This window comes from Neopelma chrysocephalum, unplaced genomic scaffold (genome assembly GCF_003984885.1).
Source record: "Neopelma chrysocephalum unplaced genomic scaffold, ASM398488v2 Primary Assembly neopelma1_25, whole genome shotgun sequence".
In the NCBI taxonomy this organism is placed as follows: domain Eukaryota; kingdom Metazoa; phylum Chordata; class Aves; order Passeriformes; family Pipridae; genus Neopelma; species Neopelma chrysocephalum.
The window spans coordinates 25775010-25788033 of NW_020897694.1; the positions used below are offsets into that span (position 1 = coordinate 25775010).

The 13024-nt window shown below is 43.6% G+C and overlaps 1 protein-coding gene across 1 annotated transcript in view; it reads left to right on the plus strand.

The window, feature by feature from the left end:
- Positions 1–7612: 7612 nt before the first annotated feature.
- Positions 7613–13024, plus strand: part of IPO5 (importin 5) — a 42651-nt gene continuing 37239 nt past the window's right edge. The window contains exons 1-2 of the mRNA XM_027674657.1: positions 7613–7810; positions 12855–12935. Of these exons, the coding sequence (XP_027530458.1) occupies positions 7712–7810; positions 12855–12935 (180 nt within the window). The 5' untranslated portion in view covers positions 7613–7711. The remainder of the gene's footprint in view (positions 7811–12854; positions 12936–13024) is intronic.

Sequence of the window (13024 nt, forward strand, 5' to 3'; positions counted from 1 at the left end):
AGCCCATGTGTAAAGATATGTAATACTTCATATAACTCTCAATAGCATACTTTGTGTTTGTAGTATCTATCACGGTAAGTGCTGATTATCACTTCTAGCTTTTCCTTTTAAACGCATCCTTCCAGTCTCCTAATTCTAGGTTAGAGCATTTCCTAGGATAAGCACATTCAGCTTTCATCAAAGGGAATGGAAATACCACGTGCACAACTTGTAATCTGCACTTGTGCTTGCTACTTTCCTGTGATCATACAAGGTGACACTTGCATAGCAATGAGCATCTCTCCACACTAGGAAGCCATGCTTCTGTTGAGTAACCCAAGAGCACATTGGTAGTATTGCTACACTATTCCTTTACCAAATCAAACCTGATTTTCTATCTGTCTTGTGTCCATATGTGCTTCCATCTTCTTACCAAAGATTAAGACTGACTGATTGAATTTAATATCTTTTTTTATATGGATTATTTAACAATTTCTTTACAATGAGTCACATATTCATGTTTTTCTTAATCTCTTATTAACACTGGTCTTTTTAAGTTTGCAATTAACATTTTCTTTAATCTGAAGATCTGAAAATGTTCTTTCAGAGGTGGGTTGAAACAGGTTAACAGTAGGAAAGCTTTTATAAATGTGTCACAAATGCAATATATTACGTACAAAAAATTAGCAAGTTATTTATGACACAGAATTAATGAAATTTGACATTCAACTCATGTTTTGGACACATCAGTCTTCATAATTTGGAAACACACTCTGTTATAATTATGCACTTACAGACTATGCTTCTTTCCAATAAGTTTCCCAATTATAAGCCAACTTGTATGCCAAATCAATTAATGCTCTGTCTAATGCAAAAACAATCACCAATTTGATTTCTGCTGAAAGGTCTATTTTTCTACCAATATAGAAAAATGGGTTGAATTGTGACTATTTAGCAATATCTTTTCTCCCAATCATATGGAAGCTGCAAGGAGAAATGAAGTTGTGCAACAATAAGGCAGAGTCAGTGCTGAACGGATGAAGAATTTCAGCTGAACCTTGAATTCTGGTAAGATGACCTAGATACAGCAGTAGTGCATTTCCACAGTGGTTTTCATGATTTTACATTATTTCTGAATAACACCTGGTGAAATGTCAAACCAGCCAAGAGCAAGGAGGCTGTTAAGTTACCATCTTGATGCAGCAGGCAGCTTTCAATTTTTTCAGTAGGAAAAGCAAATTTTTTGTGGGAGCTTAGCAGGTATACAACAGTATCTTGTTCATTGCTTCAGAAAAAATATGACTTTACTTTCATTCTGTGTGCTTGTAAAATACGCTATAGAATAAAAAGGTTATTGAGTAACTAATAGAAATTTCTGAAAAGGGTCGTGAATCTGCCTATTCCCTCACAGCCTGGTAAGACACTTGGAGCAGAGGGGCTTGCCAAAAAAATAAATATGTAATCAGACCTGCCAACATTCACTCACTCAAAACTACATTCTTTCATACTGAATTCCTTGTAACGTTGTCAAGTTTTTCCCTCTAGGGAAAAGGACATTTACCATGAATATTATGAGACATTGACAAAAATCTCACTGCTATTTTATTCCCTTGGGACACTGAATCTGTGATTGAGGAAATAGTGTTTCACCTAATAGCCCACACAGGGACAATGTACTCATTCTGGAGTAATTCTGTTCATATCTCACTTTTAAAAGCCATACTCCCTTTCCATGTCAAGAAAAGCATCCTCCACAGACCTGCATCTGAAGCACCAGCAGGGCCATTCAAGTATTTTCCTGTAGTCTAGGTAAGATTGATGGAGAGACAGACAACAGGTTAGCCAACGCAGATAGTGCTTTCGGAAAACTCCATAAAAGAGTCTGGCAAAATAAACACTTGAAGAAAAGCACAAAGATCAGTGTTTACAGAGCCATTGTGCTGTCCACTCTTTTATATGAGTCCAAATCATGGGTCATGTACTGCCACCACCTGCGACTCTTAGAACGCTTCCATCAACGCTGTCTCCATACAATCCTAAACATCCACTGGTCAGATTATGTGACTAATACGTCTGTTCTAGAACAGGCAGCACTTACAAGTATTGAGGCCATGTTGCTGAGAACACAGCTGTGATGGGCAGGACATGTCTCAAGGATGAAGGACCACCGCCTCTTTAAGATCCTGCTTTATGGTGAACTTGCCACCGGCTGCCGCAAGAGAGGAGCCCCAAAGAGAAGACATAAGGACTCCCTGAAACAACATCTCAGCCTTGGCCATACTGATCAACATCACTGGTCTACTCTGGCCTCCAATCGGGAGGTCTGTAGACACACCATCTATAACGCTGCTGATGCTTTTGAGAATGCATGCAGGATCACTCCTGAGGAGAAAAGACAACGCAGAAAGAATCACGTCTTGCCGATACCACCTAAGGAGTCTTTCTGCTGTGCCTTTTGCAACCGGACTTGTCTATCTCGTATTGGTCTTTTTAGCCACCAGCGCACTTGTAGCAAATGTGGGTAGAGCCCTTCCCAAATTTTCGTTTGCAAAGCCTAGCCATGAGGCTAATGCAAGGGGGGTAAAAAAGTTTATCTTGCTCAAAGCCTCTCCTCAGATCAACTTGTCAGACAGATGTTTTTGATAAACTGCCCTAATAAAAGCAACAATACCACTGAAGCAATCTACAGATCTTCAATAATAATTGAATTCTGTAATATTGAATTCTATTGCATTCTAAGAAAGAAACTCTACGAATAACCAATTTTTATTTGTTGGTTTTTTTTTTTTGGTACAAGCTAATCAACTATGTCTTTATCTTAGTCTCTAGGAGAGCAGCTACGTCTCTCCCTACCTCTTGCTGTTATTGGCTAGAACTTATTTTTTCACACTTTATCTATTTTTTTTAATACAAACCCCATATTTTTTGCATTCTTCTTGGCCTCTGTCTTGTCAATACATCAAATCATGCAGTCCTATGACCACTGGTCTTATAAGTGTCAGAAAGGTGCCTCCTAAACTTACAAAATCACATTGTTTTGTCTTGAACTCAAAGGCCTACATTCATGATGCATATAAACTACTATTTTTCCAGTGGGGTTCGCATCTGCAGCTTAGTGAAGTTGTAGAACTTGGTGTTGCTCAGACTGTTCAGTAAATTATCCACTTTGTCTTCTGATACAGCAGGCACAACCTCAGTGTAGAATTACCTGTAATACACAAAAACCTTGTCTCCTACTTCTTCCACTTTATCATTCTTCCGTAAAACGGCCAGAGGGAAAAGCCCTGTTCTAGAAGTCACTTATCTCCTTGGTTTATCCCAGACCAGTACACTTCGTTCTGCACTGTCTGGTGGTCCCTATTAAGGTTAGAGTGAACTCTTTTATCAGGTATACTTGGTCAGAAAATTCTTCCAGACATATATTTAAGTCCCAATGAGTTCTGCTTTCTGGGTGGACAAAAATTCCCTCAGTTCAATTGTCCCTATGAGTTCTGCTTTCTGGGAGTAGCAAAATTCTCTCAGTTCAATGTCCTCTAAGGAATATCTGACTTCAAAGAGTAAATCTGACAGGAGGGAAGTCTGGGATGCCTCTTCACAGCTCTACATGATGTTCAAAGCTTCTTCACAGGTACAATAGCTTTTCAAGTCTGCAGTGTGTAGGATCTATTGTATAACCTCTGTGAAGCTTTCCTGTCTTGTCATTAAGCTTAGTAACAATTTCAATAGCTTCAGAAAGTTCCCATCCAAGAATTTGAGATCTTGTTAGTGGGTTGATGGCCATTCTCCAGACTCCCAGCAGCCTAGTACACCCCTCAGCTTGTGGCTAGATGTGGTTGTATCACCTCCACCAAGCCCAGCTCTGCCTTCCCAACACAGAAAGACAGGAAGCTACAGGTCAGGGCTTCTTGGAGTAGAACTGAAAGAGCAGCATTTCTATCAGCACCTTTTTTAGTTAAAGGCATCCCACCCCCACGCTTTGGGCACGGGAACTGACCACTATGCTCTTTCTGAACTCTGAGTACAAGAAACAGATTTGTGAAAACTGTTGTCCACTACCGATGCTCATTACTAACAGGACTGTAATTCTTTGCCTTACCCCCTATTTTGGTCAGAACAATTTTCAGACTCTGAGTCCTCTTTGCAGATGGCTTGCTCTGCCAAGATATCTTCCGACAGCTCCCACTAGAAGACACCTGACATCAACTTTCTCCATTCTGTTGACTTCTGCTGGAAATCTGCCTTCACACATTTTTAACTCTTCTCTGGCCTCTCAGGCTATCATGATGGCATTTTTTTTGTGATATGTAGAATATATAGAATCCATATGGACCATCAATGGACACTTTAAACTTATGGTAGATCTCCTCATGTGGCAGAGCTGACATTTTAAGAACTCTGGACAAAGCTGGCCTGTAACTATGCTTAGTAAGTAGGTTTGAATTTATTTCGCTCTATCTTCTTTTCTTTATCTTTCTTTACTCTACCTTCATCTCATTCTTTGCTTCTGAACATTGTAATACGTACACACCAAACCCTCGCCTCTAAGTCAGCATCAGACAGTATTTTACAAGAATCTGAGACACCTTTCCTCATTTTGTTTGTCATCCCACATCTCCTATTACTCTGGAAGAAACATTATAGCATTCCTCAGGTATAATAGAATAGTTTTCCAGCTCTCCCTCTCTTTATAATCCATCTAATTGAAGAGTTGTGAAGTTTAATAGATATTTAATAAAGCTTCTGCTTTCTGAAGACTTGAATTTTCAATTTCACAATCTGTCCAAGTTTTAAATCATCAGTACATTTTCTTTGGATAAACAACAGTTCAACACACTTCTTGGGTCTAAACTGTTTAAAAGAGATCAACGTAGTCTTTCTGATTTCTGCTATTTAATGAACATCTTCCTTTGTTTCAAAACATGTGGAATAGTTTTTAGCACCTTGTCCTGCCCTTTTTTTTTTTTTTAACCAGATTGCAGCAGTCAGGCAATATCCAGCAATACCAACATTACTGCTGGTTGCTTTGTGGCTCTGTCTATTTGAGCTCTCCTCAGGTACTTGTTCAGGCCACCTTTGGTGCCGATATCTGCTTCTTCAACACAGTTTCCAGCTGATTCCCACACTTCAGCTTCAAACCGAGTGCGAACAATCACCGGATGTGGCAGACTCTCTGATCGCATTGCATTACTGATAACTTTAATCACTTGGGACTCTTTCCAATATTTGAACTGCCTTTTACCTAAGTGAAATTTTTATTCTGCTTTCATCAAACTGTCAGGATTTGAAGTGGAACAGCACTGACTTTACCAGCAGGTTCTTCTCAACTCAGCGCAGATGCTCCCTTCTATGCTTTGAATACCAGGGTGATATGTATTCAAATGTATTCCTAGAGCATTACACTTATGAGTTCACTGATCATTACACACACAGGAACAGAAACACACACATGCACATGTAGAGAGACACTCTCATTTGGCCTGCTCTAATGAATTGTATCAGGTTGTTCCTGCCTTCCCCTTCCAAGAGAGCTCTAACTGAATCTGATTTTCATCCCTGGTACTCCACAGATGATTTGGAACTATTTTTCAGGTCTTAGGCAAACAACCAATTATATATGCCTAGCTGTTTCTCAAAGACAACGAGACAGTTTTTGTATAACAATCCATTCCCTGTACCTACAGATGCAAAAACCAGTACAAGCAAGAAAACAATTTTCCATATCCTGTGGTTTACATTCTCTCCCCAAACCCAATCAGATGTTGTATTCTTTAGCTAACAATCCTACTATAGATTTATAGTGAAATCACTATTGAGACACATTAAGATGAAAGAAAATACATTTATTTGTTAATGCATGGAAAGCAGACTTTACTAAAGTTCATACAAAGCACAGGTGATAAAAAGGCAGGAAAATTGTGCCTATTTCAAGATGACATCCAAAAAGCCCTCCGGAACCTGTGACAAGCTGTAAACCCCTAATTCACACAGCTGAGTTCTGAGGACATTTACAGGAGTGCACTTCACACTAGAAAGCATGCTTACTTTTATATTTCATCTTCACTTCTGGCCCTTCTGAGTTTGCAGTCAGCTTAAAATCATTCCCTAGCCCTGCCTGCAATTCTTTCTTGATGCAGTCAGGAGCATGTTTCTATCTATCAGTCTATCCATCTATCTGTCTTTTCCCCATCAGCTAGCTGGCTTGACCCTCCTTGCTTTTAAAGCACTGGCACTCCCTGGGCACAGCCAAGCAGCAGTACAGGCGGTACCCAATCTGGCCAGCAGTGTCCCACAGCTGCACCCCAAACAGCTGCCTGGTACACCCTGAGACACAGAGTCCTCCACCAACGAGCGGGGCAATGCTTAAAACCTCTCACCATGCACGGTAGGAATCTGTGACATTCCCTATGATCACAGGAAACACTAATTACATTTTATTCAGTCAAGTAAAACCTTGACAGGTTGGAGAAATGGGTAGAGAAGAACCTTCTGAAATTCAACAAGGGCAAATGCAGGGTACTGCACCTGGGATAGTATAACCCCATGCATCAGTATGGGCTGGGTGCTGACCTGCTGGAAAGCAGCTCTGTGGAGAAGGACCTGGAGGTCCTGGTGGACAAGCTGTCCATGAGCCAGCTTTGTGTCCTTGTGTCCAAGAAGGCCAGTGGTATCCTGGGGTGCATTAGGATGAGAATTGCCAGCAGGTCGAGGGAGGTGATTCTGCCCCTCCACTCAGCCCTGGTGAGGCCACATTTGGAGCGCTGTGTTCAGCTGTGGGCTGCCCAATACAAGAGAGACATGGAGCTCCTGGAGCAAGTCCAGTGTAGACCAACAAAGATGATTAGGTGACTGGAGCATCTCTCTTATGAGGACAGGCTGAGAGATCTGGGCCTGTTCAGCCTTGAGAAGAGACAATTAAGAGAGTACCTTATCAATGTCTATAAGTATCTGACAGGAGGGTGCCAAGAGGATGGATCAAGGCTCTTCTCAGTGGTAGGACAAGAGGCAATGGGCAGAAACTAATGCACAGAAGTTCCACCTAAAATGAGGAAGAACTTCTTTACCATGCAGGTAACCGGACACTGGAACAGACTGACCAGAGAGGTTATGGAGTCTCCCTCACTGGAGATATTCAAGAAGCATCCGGATGCAATCCTGTGCCATGTGCTCTGGGATGACCCTGCTTAGGCAGGGAGGTTGGACCAAGTGACCCGCTGTAGTCCCCTCCAACTTCTGTGATTCCGTGATCCTATGACTGCGTGGGGCGGAACAGCAGCACGACGTCACGGAGCGGCGGGAGGCAACGCCCCGCGATCTCCCGCGCTTTCTCTCCCCTCCCCCGCCCTGCCCCAGCCCCGCGTCCCGGCGCGACCCCTCCCTGCCCGCACCGCCCGACCGCGGCGCCGACCAATCCCGCCGAGTCTGCCGGGGCCACACACCAATCAGAGCGCTCCGCCTCCTCTGCTTCCCGCCCCCGGCGCGGCGGTGCACCAATGAGACGCGAGGAGGCAACCCCCCTTGGGGGCGGTTGATCCGTCGCTCCGCGCTGTTCGCCTCGCCCCGAGCTGCCTGGACGTCAGGGGTAGGCAGGGCCAATCGGGGGCGAGGCCCCGTGCGCCACAGCCAATGGGAGCGCGGCTGGCGTTGCGGCCCCGCCCCTCGTCCCCCCGCCGGCGGCACGGCCGGTGCTCCCCCTTCCTCCCTCCCTCCCTCCCTCTCCTTCCCTCTCGCAGCAATGGCGGCGGTGGCAGTGGCCGTGGCGGAGCAGGAGCAGTTCTACGCCCTCCTCGGAAACCTACTCAGCCCAGACAATGCGGTCCGCAAGCAGGCCGAGGTAACGGGGCCGCCGCACCTGCGGCCGCCGAGCCGGCCTGTCAGATCCGCCGGGCCGCGCCGGAGGGAGGGCGGGAGGGGGGCAGGGAGGCGGCGGGGCCAGCCGAGCCCCACGTGTGAGCAGCGGCACCAGCTGCTGCCGGGGCGGCCCGGGCCTTGCGCCGGTCGGGGCGGCGGGGCCAGGCGATGGCGGCGGTTCTGCCCGACGGGCGCGGGGGCCGCGCCGGCCCTTGGCCCCGAGAGGGCGCGAGGGGTCCCGTAACCCCCCCGCGCCCGCCCCGGCGCGGCCGGCGCCGCTCTCACGCCTCGCCCGCCGTGCGTCCACCCCGGGGCCCGTGTAGGAGCCCCCCCGAGGTGCTGCGTGTCCCCATTGCCCATGGCTGGCTCCGCCCGAGCCGCCTGGCATGACGGAGCGCGGCCCCGGCCCCGCCGCGCAGGGGGGGCCACGAGCCGGCGGCGGGTTGTGGGGGCCGGCGCTCGGTGGCTCGGGAGCCGGAGGGGGATTTCCCAAAGGAGGTCAGAGCGGCTGCCTGGCGTGATGGAAGCGCTTCTATGTGTGCTCCTGAGGCGCCCCTCTCAAGGAGTCCGAGCCCCCCCCCCGAGCTCCCTGGCAGGAGCGGGGCCGAGGTGCTCCGCTGTTGCCGCACAGTAGTCGGTTTTTTAACTTTTCGGAACGGCCCTATGTGTATTCAAGTGTTTCGTCAGCTAAGAAATATTTCACCCAAAAGAAGCGTTTTCAATACGCTGAGTTTCTCTTGTTATCAGCAAAAAGTTTTCAGACGTGTTGTTTCAGCTGAAATTCTTTGTGGCGGCTAAGCCACGTTAATTCTTTCTCTCTCTGTCGTGCTTAAGGCTCCATTGTCAAGCCTGGTGGGGAATCTCTCCCGTTGAATTAAATACTAGCGTCTAGCTTTAGCATGAATTCCCGCTGCATGGCTGCATCGGGTCTTTTATCGCTCTCATCACTCCAGCGGTCAGCAGAGTTCAGCGCATTGTTTGGTGAAGAATAAAAAGCATTATTCCTGATGCTGCAGTGAAAATTCTTCTAATATAAATAGAGAATGAGAAGGAGGGGGATATATGTTTTTAGAAAGCTAGTAAACTTCAGTATTGATTATCACAAACACTTTCTAGAGAGGCAGCAAGAACTATTCCCACATTCCTGAACACAGAGCTTCGATGTAAGCCATTCCCTGGGAGCTGAATTTTGTTCTCTTCTTAACTGCCTGCATGTAACATAAGAATATTTCTAACAACTTTATGAACTTTAATAGAATTGTAACAAAGCAAATTTATTGAGCAACTGTGTCATAATGCTTGTAAAATAAAATATTATTGGAAAAGAACTCTAAAACTTAGATTCTTACAACTGGCATACTTCGTCAGAAGCTTGCTTGGAACTGAGTTGGATTGCTTTTTAATCTTCATAGATATGTACGCACTATGGTCAATCAGAATAAGAAACTTTAATTAGCATGATAGATAACCAAGCTTTTCAGGTTGCTGGTTTCCTATACAAATACAAGCAAGTAGTATAACCTTTTACTTATTTAACTGCACTGAACCTAGCTTTGGTTTCTGCATATTGTCAAGGTGTGTTGCAAGTATTTTTATGATTTAGGATTACTGAGAGTGGAAGGGTCCTCAGGATGCAATCTCCTGCTCAAAGCAGTGTCAGCTATTGGGTCAGACCAGGTCATGTGGGGCTTTATCTTGCTGGCTGTTGAAACCCTCTGAGAATGGAGACTACACAAGCTCTTTGAGCTACGCACTCCTGCTTGACTGTTCTCATTAGAACAGAGATCTGAACCTCCTCCAGTCTGAACGTCCTTTTTGCAATTCATGTCAGTTGTCTCTTGTTCTTACACCATGCACAGCTGTGAAGAACCCCACTCAGTCTTCATGGTGGGTTAATGAACTTTTACCTAGAAACACAAATCTATCTACAGTGTAGCTAGATTGACTTTTTAAAGTTATCTGTTTCTTGAAGTAAGATTTCTTTGGATAAAGGTGTTGCATAGCCTTTAAAATATCTGCTTCCTAGAATCATGCAGTACTCATATTTGGTTTTAAGCATCTGCGTAGTCCAGTCAGTTTTTTAAAGTGTGCTTACTGTAGGAAGGCAATACTGAGTACTTAAAGGATTCAAATAACTGTAGCTAAATTGAATAGCAGGTTCTCATTTGTATCCAATGAAAGCTGGTGAGAATGAGAAATATACAGACAGAGAACAGACGAGAGACTCAGGTTATTTCTGATAAGTCTGGTCATTAAAATGAGGATGAGGGGTGTTCTGTTGAAAACTAGACTTGATGGAGATGCAGAGTCATATGCTGTCTGGGAGGTCTGTAGTAAAAGCTGTAAAAAGAGGAGGATGGGGAGGAAGGTCTGATCACCAAAAACTTAATTTATGTGTATGGATCTAGATGATTCTCCCAATCAAGTCTGCTCTTATGAGACCCCACCTGAGTACTGAGTCCAGCTCTGGGGCCACCAACGTAAGGACAAGGACCTGATAGAGTGAGTCCAGAGGAGGGCCAGGAAGATGACCAGAGGGCTGGAGCACTTCTCCTATGAAGTCAGGCTGAGAGAGTTGGGATTGTTCAGCTGGAGAAGAGAAGGCTCTGGAGAGACCTTATATTGTAGCACATTCCAGTACCTAAAGGGGGCCTGCAGGAGAGCTGGAGAGGGACATTTTACAAGGACATGTAGTGATAGGACATGGAGTGATGGCTTCAAACTGAAAGAGGACAGGTTTAGATTAGATATTAAGAATAAATTCTTTACTCTGAGGGTGATGGGACACTGGAAGAGGTCACCCAGAGAAGCTGTAGATACCTCATGCTTGGAAGTGTTCAAGGCCAGGCTGAATGGGGTTTTGAGCAACCTAGTCTAGTGGAAGGTGTCCCTGCCCATTGCAGTGGAGTTAGAACTAGATAATCTTTAAGGTCCCTTCCAACCCAAATCATTCTGTAATTCTGTGCATGTGCTAGCGTGCTCATAACTTAACCTGACTAGTTTGCTGAAACCTGATTTGTTTATTTTGCCATCTGTCCTATAATTGTTGTCTGTTGACTATAAAAGCCTGTCTTTTTCTTATTTGTGTTTCTGTCTTCTGATAGAGAAACTTCTATTTACTTTGTTTTGGTAATTTTATGCTCGTTCTTAAAGTGTATTTCTCAGGCTGGGGGAGACATGAGTATTGAGAGTAGATAATACATATTTGCTTTCATGTGTTCTGAAAGTTTGTCATGCTGTGTGAGAAATTTGTACCTCTCTATAAGGTAGCTGAGGAACTAATTGTGAACTAGAAGAATGAAGATGTAGCAGGATCCAGGTAAATAGTTAGGGTGTAGGCAAGGCTGATAGTTAGATGGATAGTAAAGCCAGCAAAGAAGTCTTCCACCAGCCCAGAGGGAAGGTTCTGTGTTTGACTGTGAGTTCCTCTTGCCCCTTTGCTCTAGCATCCTCTGGATCCAGTTTACTGAATTGACAGTTATGCCAGTGAACAACTGCATAGGTTGGTGCCATTTTTACTGAGTTTAAACAACTCAAGATAGAAGTTCATGATTATCAGAATTGACATGAGGGAATCCAGCTTTTACAGTGCTTCACCTGTCCATAAAAGCATAACTTCAGGTTTGTGCTGGGCGAGTATTTAGAGAACCTTCATGTTTCTGTATTAGTTTATATTTGTAGATAATAGTGCAATATGGATATATACATTCATGGAAGCAGTTAACCTGAGGACTTTCTATTTTGACCCTAAACCTCATTTAATTTTACAGTCTCCATGAAAGGATTAGATTAAATGCAGGGATTCATTGGGGATTCAGAGTCTCATTGACTGTGAGTGTATACTGGCAACTAGAGAGAATGTGAAATGAGGATGGACTCTGTGAACAAGGCCTACTAGGAAGCAGGTACAGAAAGGGGAGGAAGATGATGTCTAATATTAAATGTGTGATAGCTAAACTACTTTGTTGAAAATAGCAGATATACTCTCAAGTATGTAAGTTTGCTAGAGTATTGAAAGGAGCTGCTGCAGTGTCAGGAATGGGAAGTAGACAGGTAGAGAACTGATTGAAATGAACCTGAGCTTTGCAGAGTAGGCTCCTTGAGTTCAGGATGGGATAATGAATATGTGGAAAGGGTGGAATAATTTGTCTTCAAGATTATGTCCACAAAAAGTAACTCAGAGTTATTAAGTATAGAACTATTTCTGAATGAGTGGTTGCTATTGTAATTCTCCTGCTCTTACCTACGTTGGTTTAGTGTATTAGAAACAAGCATTTAGAGTTTCAAAATGTTCACATATACCATGTTTTGGATAGCAAAAGTTTTTTTGCTGTGTTTTCCCTCCAGTTTCTAAGTAACAATCTAATTAAAAAAGCTGAGGTGAATGAAATGCATGCCAGAAGCGTGTAAAACAACATAACTGAACTTCTCATTAAACTTTCCATTTTATTAAGAGGGTCTTCCTAGGGAGGAGACTAAATAGTCTCTCTTTCTGAAGTTCAGGCAGGAGTTTAAAAATAAAAAATTCTTAATCAAAATGTGTAGTTGAGACATGTGGCTGCCCTATAACGTGATAAAAGCTGTAAACAGGTTGAAAACCAGAACTGAACAAGTTTTTGAACTATACATTAGTCTATTGGTCACAGCTCAGTCTCAAGCTTCCAAAGTTCTTAATTCTTTGATATGATAGAAGCTATGATGGATTCCCAGTAGGATATGTTCTGTGTATGTTGTATTTCTAGGAGTTTATGTTCTGATTTTGTTGTATTTTGTAACTCAATGCACAAGTGGCATGCATATGTAGATCATTCCAATATGGCAGGTCTTACTAGGTAACTAAGATTTTACTCATAATCTTAAAATAGGTCATAAATTTTTATTTTGGTAGGTTTAAGTTTTTTCTGCTATTTTTTTTTATAAATTGGATGAATACTTATGTTGTTTTAAAGGGAAAGTCAGTTCATACTAATGCTTAACACATGCTTTCTAGTATATGTTTGTAATAAGCTGCATCCCTTTTTATGCAGGAGACCTATGAGAATATTCCAGGCCCATCAAAGATCACTTACCTCTTGCAAGCAATCAGGAACAATGCTACTCCTGAGGAGGTATGTCTCAATAACCTTTATTTCTGCAGATTTTCAAAGGAACTTGGAGAAGGAGGGAAGAAATCAGTGTTGGTAATTTTGGGATAAAT